This window comes from Scyliorhinus torazame, chromosome 7, assembly GCF_047496885.1.
Source record: "Scyliorhinus torazame isolate Kashiwa2021f chromosome 7, sScyTor2.1, whole genome shotgun sequence".
Classification (NCBI taxonomy): Eukaryota; Metazoa; Chordata; class Chondrichthyes; order Carcharhiniformes; family Scyliorhinidae; genus Scyliorhinus; species Scyliorhinus torazame.
The window spans coordinates 290,259,300-290,277,181 of NC_092713.1; the positions used below are offsets into that span (position 1 = coordinate 290,259,300).

General features: G+C 52.9%; 1 protein-coding gene across 1 annotated transcript; it reads left to right on the plus strand.

Moving 5' to 3' along the window:
• The first annotated feature begins 7,875 nt into the window (after nt 1-7,875).
• Nucleotides 7,876-16,470, plus strand: LOC140427480 (glutaredoxin domain-containing cysteine-rich protein 2). Its single transcript, XM_072512999.1, has 3 exons — nt 7,876-8,327; nt 12,984-13,175; nt 16,164-16,470. Exons 1-3 carry the CDS (start codon nt 7,995-7,997, stop codon nt 16,341-16,343), a joined length of 705 nt encoding a protein of 234 aa, XP_072369100.1. The 5' UTR covers nt 7,876-7,994; the 3' UTR covers nt 16,344-16,470.
• Nucleotides 16,471-17,882: the final 1,412 nt, after the last annotated feature.

Consider the following 17,882-nt stretch of genomic DNA (forward strand, 5'->3'; position numbering starts at 1 on the left):
CAGAGGTATTCCAGAAGTAGCTAAAAACATGCTGTTGCTCTTAAAGATCAGTAAATTAATCTCTTTTTGTTTGCGAATGAAATCTCTGAAGGTGTATCATTAAATCTGGCGATGAGGATACATTTCCTTGACACTGCCCCTGGTCTGACAGAAAAAGGAAAATACAAACTCACCGGAGTTCCACTCTTTGGGTGAATAGACCCATTTGACTCCACCATGGATACTGGACACAATACATCAAGTGCCTCAATTATTATTTCCAAGCAACCAAAATAGGGGAGGAGGTGAAATACAAAGCAATTCTTCGAAGTATTTGTGGAAGTCACGCCTATAACCTCAGCCTTACAATCCCAAGCACTCCTGACTCCAAATCATTTAGTGAGGTCATGGAGTTAGTGAAGGTTCAATTGCAACCTCAACCATCAGCCACATTCCAGAGGTTCAAATTCAATTCAAGGGTGAGTGCCCCAGGCAAATCGATCATGACTTACATTGTTGAACTGAAGCAATTATAAGAGTATAATGATTTTGAAGCAACCCTAAATGACAGGTTATGGGATAGTTTAGTCTGTGGTATAAACAATGGTGCTATTTAACACAGATTGTTTGCAGTGTCGACATAAATTTTAAGCAAGCAATTGAGATAACGCTGGCCATGGAAGATGCGGAAAAGGAATGGAGAGCATACAAAATGGCGCTGTTTATTAGTTAGGGTAAAAACCTGGGGCGCCATTCTCCGCCCCCCCAGCGGGTCGGAGAATGGCCGTTGGCCGCCGTGAATCCCGCCCCCGCCCCCGCCGAAGTCTCCGAAGGGAGAAAAGTCGGCGGGGCGTTAATGGCGCTGCTGCCGCGGAGAATGTCATGGGTCTGCGCAAGGCAGCCGATTTTCGGCCTGCCGATATTCTCCCTTCCGGATGGGCCGAAGTCCCGTCGACGTGATGACCGTTCACGTTGACGTGAATCAAACCTCCTTTTCATCGGCGTGACCCGGTGCTCCAGACTCACGCCGACCAGCGTGGAGGTGAGTGACGGCCTGGGGGGTTGGCTCTGGGCAGGCAATGGCGTGGCCGCAGTCTGATTGCGTGAGGAGAGGTGTGTCTCGGGTTGTGTGTGTGTGTGTGCGGCGGGGGGGGGGTGGTTAGAGTAGGCTGGGCTCCGGGGGAGTGCCGGGAGGGGGTCCGTGCCGGGGTGGAGGTTGGGGGTTGGGGAGGGGTCCGTGCTGGGGTGGAGGTTGGGTGGGGGGGTCCGTGCTGGGGTGGAGGTTGGGGGGGGGTCCGTGCCGTGCCGGGGTGGAGGTTGGGGGGGGTCCGTGCCGTGCCGGGGTGGAGGTTGGGGGTTGGGGGGGGTCCGTGCTGGGGTGGAGGTTGGGGGGGGTCCGTGCCGAGGAGTGGGATGGGAGGGCAAGTGAGTTGGTCCACCTGGCCAGGTGCCAGCCTCCAACAGTTGGACCCATGCGGTCCATGCCACCTGGCTGGGGGGAGGAGGGGATATGGGCAATGATGACATGTCGTCGTTCCCCTCCCCCCCACCAGGCCGTCATGTTTTCAGATCATCCAGCGATGCTGGCCGCCGTGGTGGCAGCCGCTCATGTCTATGTTGCCCTGGATGAGGAGGAGGAGGAGGAGGAGGAGGAGGAGCGTGCCAGAGAGGCGGCGCAGGCTGCTGCAGAGGGGCAGGCGGCAGCCGCCCAGGCTGGAGGGACACCTGACCGACAGGACGAGGAGGGGGAGGAGGACGTCGCGGCCCCACGGCAACGGAGGCACCCGAGGGCGCCCCGTGTGTACCGGCCCCGGCAGTCATACCAGGACCTCACGGACCGGGAATGCAGGAGGAGACTCCGGATGAGCCGGGAAACCGTGGCACACATCTGCCACCTGCTGGCACACCTGTCACCGCGTGGCACTGGCGGGGGACACCCTCTCCCCGTGTCCGTCAAGGTTACGGTGGCCCTGAACTTTTATGCAACGGGGTCATTCCAGGCACCGAGTGGGGACCTGTCCGGCATATCGCAGACATCGGTGCATCGGTGCATCCGGGCAGTGACAGATGCCCTATATGCCATGGCGCACTGCTACATCCGCTTCCCCGTGGACCGGGCCAGCCAAGATGCCCGGGCCGTGGGCTTCTCTGCCGTTGCCGGGTTCCCCATGGTCCAGGGCGCGATCGATGGGATGCACGTCGCCGTGCGGCCACCTGCAGAGAACAGGGCCGTGTTCACTAATAGGAAGGGGACCTATTCGATGAACGTACAGGTGGTCTGCGACCACCGCATGATGATCCTGCACGTCTGCGCCCGTCACCCAGGCAGTGTACACGACTCATTCGTGTTGTCGCGGTCATCCATCCCCGGCATGTACGAGGGACGCCATCCCCGGCTGAGGGGCTGGTTGCTGGGCGACAGGGGCTACACATTGCGATCGTGGCTGATGACGCCTATATGGAGGCCACGCAATGAGGCGGAGAACCGCTACAATGATGCCCATGTAGCGACAAGGGGAGTGATCGAGAGGTGCTTTGGCGTGCTGAAGATGCGTTTCAGGTGCCTGGACCTCTCTGGGGGCGCCCTCCAGTATCGGTCAGATAGGGTCGGCCGCATCATTGTGGTGTGCTGCGTCCTGCACAACATAGCCCAGCAGAGGGGCGATGTGCCGCAGGCAGAGGAGGGCGGAGTGGAGGAGCAGCAGGAAGAGGCCCAGTCCTCCCCAGATGAGGGGGATGGGGGCAATGGTCAGGGCAGACGGGGTAGACACAGGCGGGTGGCTGTCCAGCGTTACCGGCTGGCCCAGCGGGCACGGGACAGACTGATAGACGCCCGCTTCACTGACTAGATGGGCGTGGGAATCGGGTAGTATGGCCACAGACCACACACCATGGTAACAGCCGACCACCCACACCCCCCACCCATCCACCCACCCAGCACCCTCACCCCCCCTCCCCAACCCCACCCACCCCACCCGCATGCACACCACCCCCCCCCCCCCCATTGCCGATCCACCTGCGGCACAACGGGCCGGGCTCACACAGTTGCGGGTGGACGCGTGTCTATCGCAGGCCATGGTGGATGATGACAACCCGCCCTGCGATGAGCTCCTGGCTCTACATCGTTGGACTATGTCTGACCCATGGCCACAGTACCACCATCCACCCGGACCATCCCTGCATGCGGCTGTGACACTGCAGCGCACGGTCCCGTCCTCTGCCCGGGGGATGTTGATGGCGGCCCAGGGGGAAGGGGGCAGACTCACCTGGGGCTAAGGTAAGACCACCCCTCACACACACACTTGCGCTCAACGTACATGACACCCCCGCACACTTTGGACAGAGCACAAAGGCAGCTTCGGTAGGTGTAACATTGACTTTAATAACCAAAGGAGTTCATGCACGTGCCCTAGCCCCTAAAACTCATCTGTGCCCTGCACCCGTGCCAACTTACTCAGTGTCTAATTGTTTGGCCTTACGGGCCCTTTGACTACGTCTACGTGGTTCCCCAGACGGTACAGCAGAACTGGAGGTGGACTCCTGTGATTCCTGCCCTCTGACACTGGATCCCTTTGGTGGCCGTTTCCTGGGGCGTCCTGGCCTAGATGGGCCAGGCTGCGGCCCGGGCGACTGGAATGGCGAGCTGCCAGCCTGTCCTGCCCGTTGCCCACCCGATGCACCTGGGACGGAAGAGGGGGAGTCCGGGGTGTCGCGGTGTACCGGGACCTCCCCTACAGAGGGAGCCGGGACGGACCACACCACCTCCTCCTCCCTCGGGGTGCCCGATGGTCCCCAGGCCTCTACATGGGTGGGGGATGCGAACGGACTGGCCAGCCGACGCCCCCCCGACATCTGGCGCTGCCAGTCCTGGAGGCCCGTGCTGGTATCGACAGGGGTCTGCAGGTTTGCAGCCATGGAGCCCAGGGAGTTGGCAAACCCTGTCTGTGACAGTGAGACGCCGGCTCGCACATGGCCACTGGCGCCGATGCCCTCAGCGATGGCCTGCATAGACTGGGCCATGGCCTGCTGAGACTGGGCCATGGCCTGCAGAGACTGGGCTATGGCGTTGAGCGCCTCTGCCATCTGGCGCTGGCACTGGCTCATGGCCTCCTGTGAGAGGGCAGCCATTTCCTGGGCCACAGACGCCGCCTGCACGGAAGGCCCCAGGCCTCGCAAACCGTTCCCCATGTCTGACACCGTCGCACCCATTGCCTCCACCGCGGACGCCACCCGTGCGGTGTCAGCCTGGGTGGCACGCATGACCGGCACCACTCCCAGCTCCTGGACGCGGGTGGACTCCTCCACCTGTGACCGCAGCCGCCGCAAGCCGCCCGTCACCCTCTTCGCTCATCTCCGGGTCGGTAGTTGCATCGGATCTATGTGTGGGTGTGGTAACTGCAGGAACCCGGGATCCATCTGGGCGGCAGATGTTCGCTTGGCCTGGGCTGCCCTCCGACCGCCAGGTCCCTCTGCTGCTCCTACCTCCACCTGCTGTACCGGGACTGCTGTGTTGTGCGCACCAGTGAGTGTACCAGACGCCTCATCACTAAAGTGCCCAACCGTGGTGAGTGTTTCTGCGATGGTGGAGGGTGTTGGTGACAGCAGTGGCGTTGTGTCGTGCTCTTCGTCCCACTCTGAGTCCATGGCACTTTGGGGTGGGGGTTCGTCTCCACCCATCCACTCTGAGTCACTGTCCGGTATTTCGTCTTCCTGGGTAGTGCTGTCCCGGGTAGGGGTGTCCTGGGTAGTGCTGTCCCGGGTAGGGGTGTCCTGGGTAGTGGTGTCCTGGGTAGTGGTGTCCTGGGTAGTGGTGTCCTGGGTAGTGGTGTCCTGGCTCGGATGTGACGGGGGCCTGTGGCTGCCCCCCTCATCGCTGGGTGGTCGCACCCGCACGTGACGGGGGTGTCGTCTCCCTGCTGCTCCAGGTCTCTCCGTCTCCCGTGGTGTGCGAGGGGCATCCTGCGGGCGTCGCATGCTGGAGGGTCCGGGTCTCTCCGTCTCCCGTGGTCTCCGAGGGGCATCCTGCGGGCGCCGCATGCTGGAGGGTGCGGGTCTCTCCGTCTCCTGTGGTCTCCGAGGGGCATCCTGCGGGCGTCGCATGCTGGAGGGTGCGGGTCTCTCCGTCTCCCGTGGTCTCCGAGGGGCATCCTGCGGGCGTCGCATGCTGGAGGGTGCGGGTCTCTCCGTCTCCCGTGGTCTCCGAGGGGCATCCTGCGGGCGTCGCATGCTGGAGGGTGCGGGTCTCTCCGTCTCCTGTGGTCTCCGAGGGGCATCCTGCGGGCGGTGTGCATCTGCGGGGATGGGTGCCTGGACGTTTGGTCCTGCGATACACAATGAAGCATGCATGGTTAGACATCAGGCAGTGATCAGGTGATACGGGGGAGGGGGATATAGGGGAGGGGGGATATGGGGACGGGCTGTCGGTGGCTCACTCGCTAGTACGCCCCCGACCTCTGCATCAGCAACCTCCCGGTCCTCAGGTCCGCCAGCCAGTTCCAGGGCCCTTTCCTCGTGTACGGTCAGTGGCCTCTCATCAGCGGGCCCTCCTCCAGTCCTCACATGCTCCCTATTGTTGTGTGCGCGCTTCTCCTGTGGGGGGGGGGGGGGGCAGGGGTAAAAGGCAACAGTGTTAGGCAGGTATATGAATGCACGCCATCGGTTGCGCGTGCATTGCAGAGGTTAAGGTTAGGGCTGGATTCACTTGGGAATATGGGGGATATGGGGGAGGGGGGGAATGGGGGATATGGGGGAGGGGGATATGGGGGAGGGGGGATATGGGGGAGGGGGGATATGGGGGATATGGGGGAGGGGGGATATGGGGGAGGGGGGATATGGGGGATATGGGGGAGGGGGGATATGGGGGAGGGGGGATATGGGGGATATGGGGGAGGGGGGATATGGGGGAGGGGGGATATGGGGATATGGGGGAGGGGGGATATGGGGGAGGGGGGATATGGGGAGGGGGGATATGGGGGAGGGGGAATATGGGGGAGGGGGGATATGGTGGAGGGGGGATATGGGGGAGGGGGATATGGGGGAGGGGGGAATATGGGGGATATGGGGGAGGGGGGATATGGGGGAGGGGGGATATGGGGGAGGGGGGATATGGGGGAGGGGGGATATGGGGGATATGGGGGAGGGGGGGATAAGGTGGAGGGGGGGATAAGGGGGAGGGGGGATATGGGGGAGGGGGGGATATGGGGGAGGGGGGGATATGGGGGAGGCTCACCCTGCCTGCTCTGACGAGGTTGTTCACCTTCTTGCGGCACTGGGTGCCTGTCCGTGGTGTCAGGGCCACAGCGGTGATGGCCTCTGCCACTTCCCTCCACAGACGCCGGCTGTGGCGTGGGGCAACTCTGCGGCCGTGCCCGGGATACAGGGCGTCCCTCCTCTGCTCCACCGCGTCCAGGAGCGCCTCCACATCGCGTGACTCGAACCTCGGGGCTGAGCGACGGCCAGCCATCCAGTCGGGTGTTGCGGTCGGGTGTTCCGGTCGGGTGGGGGGGAGGAGCGCGGCCTTATGAGCTGTCACGCCGTGCAGCACGTATGACGCTGCACGGCGTGAACCACTGCGCAAGCGCGGATCCCGTTACGTCGCTGCGAGCCCATTTCGGGCCGGAGACTATCGACCCATTTTTCCGACGTGACGCAAGTCGGATTTGCGCCGTTTTTTGCGCCGATCGGCGGACTTTCCGCCAATAATGGAGAATTTTGCCCCTGCAGTCAACGGCTGAAGATGTCACAAAAAGGGACAACCATCACACAAAGGAAAGATTTTATGTTTCACCCATGTTCCCGTTCCCTGTGGCAAAAGTTGTGTAGAGATCCTGCCCCTGCTCCTGTGGGTTGCTCCACAGTTATTTAATGTTCATAAGGGAGTTAATTGGTTCAATGCGAGACTTCTGGGGAGGATGTCCCACCACCAAGAACTGCCAGCCAATCAAATGTCCCATAGCTCCCTGGTCCCAGCAGTGCCACCAGGGGTGATAGTCTCTGCTTGGAAAGCATCCAGCCCTCAATGGAGGTCTCAATGGAGCCAGATGTGGGTGGGAGGGTTGGTATGTTGGATGGAATTTCAGCAGAGACTGGCTTGGAGCATGCATAAATTATGGTGGGGTTGGAGGTGGGTGGGTGGGTAGACACCAGGATATGAGCCCACACCCGATTTTATGCCCACCTGCCATCGTGCCACCAGGGAAGAGCGGCATTCTGCCCCAGGTGAGGGCAGTCTCAGCCAGCTGGACGATGAAGGAAAGGGTTTGGAGGATGATGGAGTGATCAACCATGTCAAAGGCTACTGAAAGGCCGAGGAATCGAGGGCAGATAGTTTACCTTTGTCACGGCCACATAATTGGCTGTCTGTTTAATTAAGAGAAACATGGAAAATGAGCTGTAGACTCACTCTAACTCACTCTCTGCCCAACTGATGAGCTGATGAGTGACAATAATGGCATCCATGAAGCTGGACTGTCCACTGGGGAGGGGGAGTGAATATAATTAAACAGTACGCTGATTTAGAAAAGAAAACGGTAGAGTTATCGAAGTAGGAGACAAATCTTCTTATTCCAGTTTAAGCTTTAAATTTTAATAGTGAACAAAGGCTGGTGGAGCCATACAAAACTCAAATCTATGTAAGAATAATGGTGCTGATGCAGCAAGCGCACATAGTTAATGTGCTTCAGCCAATGGACTATTGTTCAGATATATAATTAACAAAATGAATGCAATAGTACAACTCCAACAAAGACTTATTTTAATTGCTGCCTAAGATAAATTGCCCTGCAGTATTGTAGAACCGTACACACTCATGTAATTGTTTAATTAGTTGGTATCAGCCTCATACAAATGATCTCATCACTGAATTATACATTGCAAAGAAGCGAGAGAGCAGAGGAGGCTTAGCGACAGAACTCTCCGTGTATTAGTTCTATATTTTCAGGCAGATTGAAGCCTTTTAGTTTTTTTGGGGGGCGGGTTCATCAGGTATTGCTGCAGTTAATTAGCCAAGGTTGTGAATGGAGGAATTCCACAGTAAAATAAGTAAGAAGCTTGAAGCCAAGCCCAGGAAAGTGAGATTCCGGATCTCCTCCTCTTACAGCGGTCGTGTCCTGAAGCAGGTTTACGAAGATGGATCGGAATCAGAGGAACCTGAGGATGAGGGTCCACGTGGGTCACTGAAAACACAACTGAGGGATGAAGGGTGTGAAATCGGCCGAGCTAAAGCATCGTCTTACTCTCCTTCAACACGCTTATTAGCACAAAGAATAAATGTGTTCAGAGATGGAGGCAGGTATAACATGACAGGCGGGCAGAACTTATTCGGCAACCTAACAGCAAGCCATTCCAAGGTAAGTTATTCATTACACTATAGACTCCATCAGTTTCTGAATTGGATTTTGGTGCTGCATTTCAAACAGTTTTTAAACTAAGAGGCCAGGAATCATATTGCTGTCCGTCGGTTGCTGGAGATAATACACTTTTCAGAAGTCTAATTGTGCATGACCACAGGCTTTCCACAAACAAGTTAAACTGCGGGATTCTATGTCGGCGGAATCTTCCGCTTCGCCAGCAGAGCACCCACGCCTGAGGGTTTCCCGACGGTATTGGGATGGCCACAAGGGGAAACTCCATTGGCCAGCTGCGGAAACGAGAATCCCGCTGCCGGCGAGGGTGCGCCGTGCTGGAAAACGGGGCGGGCGGGACGGAGAATCCCGCCCAAGGAGTTTATTTAGGCAGGGACTTTTCTTTCTGAACCTATGGTAGCCGTTGTCTATTAGATTACCATACAGTTAATTCTCTAATTACTCTTAGTAAGTAATTCCATTAAAACTAATGGGCCTGTCGTCTTCCTGTCAGCTGGTTTCTACTCCATTAGGACCTCCCCAGTTATCATCAATTCCCTCTTTATTAAAATAAATTTAGAGTACTCAATTCATTTTTTCCAATTAAGGGGCAATTTAGCGTCGCCAATCCACCTACTCTGCACATCTTTGGGTTGTGGGGGTGAGACCCATGCAGACACTAGGAGAATGTGCAAACTCCACATGGACAGTGACCAGAGCCGGGATTGAACCTGGGACCTCGACACCGTGAGGCAGCAGTCCCTCTTTCTGACCGTTAGTGCCACACCAATCTCCCCTTTTGTCTCTTTTAAGACTTCTGGATAAATATCTATCGACACCTTTTCTTTGGAGCCATTTATCATTATTTCCTATGTTGTTCACCCTTACATGGTCCATTATCACAGAGTCTCTTCATGTACCCTTCAGTAGCCCTTCTAACCTTCCCTCAATGAGCATTTTTCTTGATTCAGGTTAACAGTTCACCATCCTGTAGGTTTTTGCCTCGTGGTATACACAGCTATCCACTTGCTTGTGTTAAGTGTCCCCATACAGCTACATTTAATATCTTCAGTTTTTTCAGTCTAATAAGCTGGCGACCAGTACATGGGCAATGTTGGCCTCTTTATTTCAAGATTTGCACAGGGCCTGAAGCATTCTTATTCTATGCTCCTTTTGTTTTGGCACCTGTGGCTATCCTTTTGTCCCAGTTATAGGAAGAGGTAAACATAGGAACTGGAAGAGAGCATTTAGCGCTCCAAGCTCTTCCATCGTTCAATGAGGGTAACCTAACTCCATAAAACTCCATTGTCCCATATCCATCATTCCTTTAGTTTCTTTTGAATAAATTTAGAGTACCCAATTCAATTTTTCCAATTATCCTACACATCTTTGGGCTGTGGGAGCGAAACTCATGTGATGCCGGTCCCGAAGCAGCTCATGATCCGTTAATGGGCTATCACCGGCATCACGTGGAACTTGAGTGATTCCAATGACAAACAGTGTCTGATTCGCCAGAGTCGGGATTGGACAGGCGAGAATGGACAGGCAGGAAGCTTTCTTCCCACACTCTGGTGAAAAAGCAAGAAGAAAGGTACCTTCTTTTGGAGGAGTCCAGTGTGCATCGGGACCGCTCTGCAGCGCCCCCCCCCCCCCCCTCCCCGCTCCTGCTCGTACAACCTCAATGCATCCTCCAGGCCCGCAGCGGGTAGGATGAAGGCCACCATTCCTGGTTAAATTCTGAAATCCATTGTCTGCAGGGAGTAAAAGACAGACATGTTAGCTTGGTGCGTCTCCCTATGCCCTACCAGGTCCAATGGGCTACAAGGTGGCCCGGACTGCATTGCAGTCCCTGCTCCCGTATGTCCCTCCTCTCCCATCCCCATCCCCTGCCTCTACTCCTGGCATTCTGCCCTGTGCACCGCAACCCTGGTCCCATCAGTGCCCTGCACCACGTGGGATCTAGGCCTGAGCACCAATCCCTGCCAGCAGGGCTGCTGGTGGCTGGCACTAGCCATGCCAGCCGTTTGCTCTGCAGCCCCCATCCAGCGCCGTTCTGTAGGGGCTACCGTAAGTGTTGCCCTTGGGTGTGTCATGTGATGTCCAGCTGACGGGTGACGTCCGGTTGTGGGTAGGGGGGGTGGGTGTTTGTGAGGTGGAGATGAGTTGGAGCGAGGTGTTGAATGGGGGGATGGGGGGGTGGAGGGGGGTGTTGGTGGGGTGGAGAGAAGGGTTGGAGTTGGGGGGGGGGGGCCCATCCATGCGGCTGGTGTCACTCTGCACATAAACAGGCCATGGTGGGCAGCCAGAGGGGTGCGCAGCAAAATGGCTGCCTTGAAGGCCGCTGTAATGGTGATCCATGCCTGAACACCACCCCGGTCCCTGGGGTCAATCCGACACCACGGCCCATCCCCTGGACGCCCCTCTCCCAGCTGGACATGCCAGCAGCTGGACCTGCTGCCCACGGTCGCACCTCTGAGAACATGTCTTACCTCTCTCTGTTTTCCAATTTTTAAAACTACAGGTATAACTCACTGTCGGTAATTCCTTCTGACGGAGGCAGAGCATCACGGGAGCCCCGGAGAATACCAGGCCGGGCCCGTTAATGATATGCCAATGCCGTTTACTGTACATGCGGAGTACAATGCATTGACACTGATGTCGAGGCACTGGAGCATGGCATTCCGTCGGGTGCCCGGCGCAGCCACGATTTTCAACTCACGCGCGATTCTCGCTCAGTCGCGTTTCGCGATTCCGTCTTCGCTGGGCGGAGAATCCCACCCTTTGTAAATTTTAGGTTATGTTCCCTATTCCTAATTATTTTACTGCACAGTAATACTTTATCACTATCTACCCAATCAATCCCACAGAATATCTTGCAAACTTCGATTCAATCACCTTTAACCATTTAAGGTCCACAGAATACAACCCTAATTTGTGTATTCTCATCTTGTAATTTTACGCTTGAAATCTAGGTATCATTCCAGTAAATTGAAACTGATTCAATCCAGGACCAATATATCAGACCTGAGGTGTGGTGCACAGAGCAGCAGGCAGTATTTCAGTTGTGGCCTAACCACCACTTTATCTAGCTCAAGCAAGAGTTTTATCCCCTTGCATCTGCTTTACTCATGTCCTTTAGGGAAGGAAATCTCCTGTCCTTACTGTCATAATATACACTAGTATAGCATGGTGCAGACACACACTGATGGACACACAGTGGGACCAATCAACACACACAACACCGCAGCGAACCACCAGTTAGAGCACACGCATTATAAAGACAAGGGGCATCAGAGTTCCCGCTCATTCGAGCTGCAGCTAGCTAGGAGGACAGAGCTCACAGCCTGCAACACAGACATTCACCATGTGCTGAGTGCATCGACTGGTTAGGACAAGGCAAAGGTCTTTAGTTAAAGCTAGTATCGTGTTAACCCACAGTGAAGAGTGTTTTAAACAGTTAATGATTCAATAAAATAGTGTTGCACTATTTCAAGTGTTGGTGACCTGTATGTGTTCCATGGATCCAGAGCTCCCAACACAACACTTACCTGGTCTGGCCTACATGTAACTTCAGACCCACAGCAATGTGGTTGACTCTTAAATGCCCTCTGAACAAGGGCAATTAGGGATGGACAATAAATGCTGGCCAAACCAGCGATGCTCAAATCTCATGAAAGAATGAGAAAAGTGTTTGAGTTCCCTAGATGTACAGGCCAGCATCCCATTGAACATACAGTGCAGAAGGAGGCCATTCGGCCCATCGAGTCTACACCGACCCACTTAAGCTCTCACTTCCACACTATTCCCTAACCCAATGACCCATCCTAACCTTTTTGGACACTAAGGGCAATTTAGCATGGCCAATCCACCTAACCGGAGGAAACACGGGGAGAAAGTGCAGACTCCGCACAGACAGTGACCCAAGCTGGGAATCGACCCTGGGACCCTGGCGCTGTGAAGCCACAGTGCTAACCACTATGCTATCGTGCTGCCCATGTGTACTTGTCCATGATATTTTAATGGTGTCTGTACATGAACCCATGGACAGTCAGTGTCCACTTGAGTTTCATTGCCCTGTAAAATATTCTGAGAAGTCTTTTTGTATGTAATGAGTGCTGAGGAAATAGAAGTTGTTGCTATTGACTGAAGTCATATCGCCTGATATAAATATTTATATAAAAGGTTCTGAGCTTAGTTTGAAAGTTGCAGTGAACAATCTTATATGAATGCTTTTGCATATTTATCTCAAGTTTCCCTCTGTTGTTTAGAGAGAGGCTATAAATGACAATATTGGTTTTGAAAGGATTCACTTCTCCATTAGGAAGTGGGGATAGGAATTTGAAACCAAAGCACCAAGCATTAAACACCACACAGTAATTATAAGTTTTCATTTGTTCGTGCATAATTTTTCAGCATGGTTTAGTCAAATTGTTTTCAGCTATCTAGTTGATGCGTAACTATTACTCGTGTATCTTTATCAATATACAGTGCTTTCCAGTTGAAAGTATCTCAAATGAGAATTTAATTTACAATCTTGCATTCAGTCATTTGGTCTGACAGAACTTGAGAATTATTGACGTTCAGCAATCTTACATTTATTAAATATTGCCAGTGCTGGTGCAATATCTGTATGAGTCACGCAGCGTATCTCTGTATTCCTAGCCATCAACGGTACTGAATTTTGGGAAAATTATCATCTACACCAGCAATCTAAGGATCATAAAGGCACCGCTGACTCACAAACAGATCTTAAGTAAGCTTCTCCAAACCCAGTTGATGTCTGAAAATACGGCAAACCTGGATAGCATGGGAGACGCTGAAGAAAACAGTGAAAAGCAATTGGGGACAACTGAGGTACTTTATACATTTGTAATTATTTAAATTAGGAAAAAAGCTCTGATTTTCAATTGCTCACAGTTAATGATCAAAATACAATCGACCCCTTTGAAAGATTTCTGATGTTCAAAGGCTTAAAGATCTTTGGATCGTATCAACTTTGATGTTAGTTTTATATTCTCAATTATACATATTTAAAACACTCACTACTTGTTCAAAATATTTACTCACAGGGACTAATTGATTCTTCACATGCTCCTCTACCGTGGGTATTAGAATAACAGGTCTTGTAACTTGAAACTGCATTTGGTGTCCATTTAATTGGAATGGATTTGATCCCTCCGTCTGTAGTAAGTAATTAAATGACCTGCCCAAATTAAGATTCTACTGGAATTGGATACCAACTTCTCATGAAAAATTGATCACCGTATGATTTTTAGCTTTTTATTCCTCGTCAACTGTCAACTTGTTTGAATCCTAAAAGCAATCCTCTCAATTCTCTGTTTCAACCACGACGTCATCTCCAAGAAAGTTTCATACCTAAGCGAGAAATTAATTTTTGTCATGATATTGAATAGGATTTTAAACTCACGGTCATTGATTGCTGTAAAATACTTTCTTGGAACTTACAAAGTGCAATGTTGGCTCAAGAATTTCTTTGTCCTTTTTGTCTTTTTAACCCGAGAACCATAGAATTCCTACAGTGCCGAAGGAGGCCATTCAGCCCATTGTGTCTCCATTGTGTGTGAAAGAGCACCCTACCTAGGCCCATTCCTCTGCCCTATGCCGTAAATCCTTAACCCCACCTAACCTTCACATCTTTGGACTGCGGGACGAAACCGGAGCACCCGAAGAAAACCACGCAGACATGGGGAGAACGTGCAGACTCCGCACAGACATTGACTTAAGCCGGGAATCGAACCTGGGACCCTGGAACTGTGAAGCAACTATGCTAACCACTGTGCTACTGTGCTGCCCCTAGTCCCAGTATCACAGGCCTGTCTTTACAACTGGAGCTTCCCAAGTCAGGCATCACCCTGGTCAATCTTCATTGGACATTTTGGCTCTAACGCCCTGTGTAAAATGGAAAAACACACAGAACTCTAACCTTTATGGATCAGTTGTTAGTGATCTAATTTGAACCAGTACTTAAAATTCCACAGAATTCTTCTTCCAATGTGCTGCAGAGAAGATGAACAGAAGCCCTGGGAAAGTGGTATAATTGGATAACATTTTTTAGAATGATGGTAGTGAGTTATTACACTAAAACTGAACAAATCATGATTTCAGCTGGTGGTGTTATTATAGGCTGGATTCTCCGGGACCCCAGCCATGTGTTTCTCGACAGCATGCCGTTCGCTGCTGGCGGGATTCTCTATTCCACCGCTTGTTAATGGAGTTTCCCATTGAATCTGATCCAAGCTGCCAGGAATCCTGTGGGTGGGGGGTGCCCTGCTGTCGGGAACAGAGGGCGCGATTCTCCACTCCCACGCCGGTTGGGAGAATCGCCTGGGCTGCCAAAATTTCTGGGGACGCCGGTCCGACGCCCTCCTGCGATTCTCCCAAGCGGCGGGAACGGCCCAGTCGTGTTTCGCGGGCCGCAGGCCGGAGAATCGCCGGAGACACCGAAAATGGCGATTCTCCGGCACCCCCGCTATTCTGAGGCCCGGATGGGTCGAGCGGCCAGGCCAAAACGGCGGGTTCCCCCCGGCGCCGTCCACACCTGGTCGCTACAGTCGTGGGCCGTGCGTGAACGCTGGGGGGGCGGCCTGTGGGGGGGCGAGGGGGGAATCCTGCACCGGGCTTCACCTGCAATGTGGGGTGGCCCGTAATCGGTGCCCACCGATCGTCGGGCTGTCCTCTCTGAAGGAGGACCTCCTTCCTTCCGCGGACCCGCAAGATCCGTCCCCCATCTTCTTGCGGGGCGGACTTAGCGAGGACGGCAACCACGCATGCGCGGTTTGTGGCCGGCCAACCCGCGCATGCGCAGATGACGCCCGTTATGCGGCGCCAGCCGCGTCATCTATGCGGCGCCGCTTTTACGCGGGCGACAAGGCCTGGCGCGTGTAGATGACGTGGCCCCGATCCTGGCCCATTGTCAGGGCCTGAATTGGTCGGGACCGGGGCCGTTCCGTGCCGTCGTGAACCTCGACGGCGTTCACGATGGCGCAGCCACTTCGGCGTGGGAGTGGAGAATCCCGCCCAGAGAGTCCCGGCTTGGGTCACTGTCTGTGCTGTGTCTAAACGTTTTCCCCGTGCCTGCGTGGGTTTCCTTCGGGTGCTCCGGTTTCCTCCCACAGTCCAAAGATGTGCCAGTTACGTGGATTGGCCATGCTAAATTGCCCTTAGTGTCCCAAAACAAAAGGTTAGGTGGGGTTATGGGGATAGGATGGAGACATGGGCTTAAGTAGGGTGCTCTTTCCAAAGGCTGGTGCACACTCGATGGGTCAGATGGCCTCCTTCTGCAAATTCTATGATTCGAACAGAAGTTTCCTTTTCTCAAGTTGCTTTCTCCATGGTCTCCATTGATCTTGCACTGATGTTCTGGTAGGCGAGATAGAGAAACCCTGGTGGAGCTCCCAGAGTCACTGTGCTCTCCGCCTGATGATAATATCAAAACAGAAAGTGTTGGAAATGCTCAGCAAAGCAGGCAGTGCCTGTTGAGAGAGAACAGTTTCAGGTCAATGACCTTTCATTAGGTCTGCCAAGTTGGGGGAATCAGGTTTTCAGGGAATGAAACTCCCATATGGATACGCAGCGGCTAAAGAACAAATGCTTCTCCACATGGAAGGAGCAACGATAGGAAGGAAAGGCATTTTCAGGATGTTCTAGAGTAACTCTGCGTAGCTCGTTTTTGTGCAACATTTTTATCACCTTCTGGCCAGCCCATGGTACAAGGCAATGGCATGGAGAGACATAAAAAAGGAGGAGAAATGGAAAACGTGAACAGATATCCACGTGTAATAAATACCTGTCAGTCTGATTCCTGGTTTAACTCTATTTCAGGGAGGTGAATCGGAGCCCGCATGCCGACAGTGCGATGGGGCAGGATGTGTCCCCTGCTCTTTGTGCCATGGAAGCAAACTCTCAATGTTTGCCAACCGATTCAAGGAGTCATTCCGAGCCATACGATGCCCAGGATGCAATGAGAATGGAGTACAGCCATGCCAGACCTGTGCTCATTGAAAGTCTTCATACATTCAATAAACTTGATGATGACTAAAATCCTAACCCCTGTGTCGTGTTGGGTGTCCGCTATACAGACGAAGCAACACGGTTGCAGATGGCACAACTCTGTTGTATTACTATCAATAACAACATCTGTAAACTTATGACTGTGGTTCGTTCTTTACCCTTTAACCTGTGGACCCAGCCCTAACACTATCTTAGAGAGGCACTCAGCACATGGTGTATGTCTGAATGGCTTGCTGTGAGCTCTGTGCCCTGAGCTGTCTCCTGCTGGAATGAGCAGGAACTGTGGTGTTCCCCGTTTTATAGTGCGTGTGCTCTTGCTTGTGATTGGCTGTGATGTTGTGTGTGTGTTGATTGGTCCGTTGATCTGTCCATCAGTATGTATGTGTGTTTGCACCATGATGTTCATCTGAATATCATGACACTCTGTTTGTGAACTTACAGTCCCATACTAAACCTTTGTTATAAAGTGTCAGATTTGTGGGAGTGAAGGTGGGGGTGGGGAATGGTTGGAGGGTAGGGGGTTGTGGGCTGGTTGGGACAAGGGACCTGATCCCTTTTTTATCCAGCTGGATGGTCATTTGAAGAGGAAGAACATGAGGAAGGGGCCAACAGTCCATTTAAACAATGGACTCTTGAACAAGTGGCCTCTACTGACCAGAAAATAAGTGAGATATGTTTCTTTTTCAGTTTACCTGCTTATTTATCTACCTTCCTTTCTATCCAGATATTAAGCTGTGGTGTGTTGAAGGTGTTGGCAGAATGGGGATCGCTGCTTATTCGAGTTAATGCATTGCATGTATAAATAGAACAGACTGATCTTCCCACTGTTTTTTTATTTTTGGTTGCGCTGACAAAGTAAAAAATGTTGAAGTGCCGCGTATTACTGCGCGCAATAATATTCTTTACTGAATAATCCGTACATTGGTTGTACCTTCAAGCAGCCTTATAGATTAGAATGCCTACAGTGCAGAGGAAGACCATTCAGCCCATCTAGTCTGTACCGACCTCTGAAAGAGCACCCTGCCTAGGTCCACTCCCCTTTCCTATTCCCGTAACCCTTCCTAACCTTTGGACATTAATGGGAAAATTTAGCATGGCCAATCCAACTAACCTGCACATCTTTAGACTGGGAGGAAACCGGAGCACCCGGAGGAAACCCACGCAGACACGGGGAGAACGTGCAAACTCCACACAGTCAGCCAAAGCTGGAATTGAACCCAGGTTCCTGGCACTGTGAGGCAACAGTGCGAACCACTGTGCCATCATGCCGCCCAGTTGACTGAATACTGGTCAGTGCAGATGCCTAATAGCATGTCATGTGTCAGATGATACCATATTTCAGAATGATATGTTTCCAAACACTTTGATGTAGTTACATAATAATAGTAATGATAATAACCTTTATTGTCACAAGTGGTGTGATAGGCAGGTTGGTTCACTGTGGACTGCACTTGATGCAGTGATGCGAGAAACAGACCTCTAACACTGTACAAGATCCAACACGGTTTTATTGAACGATAGAACTAACAT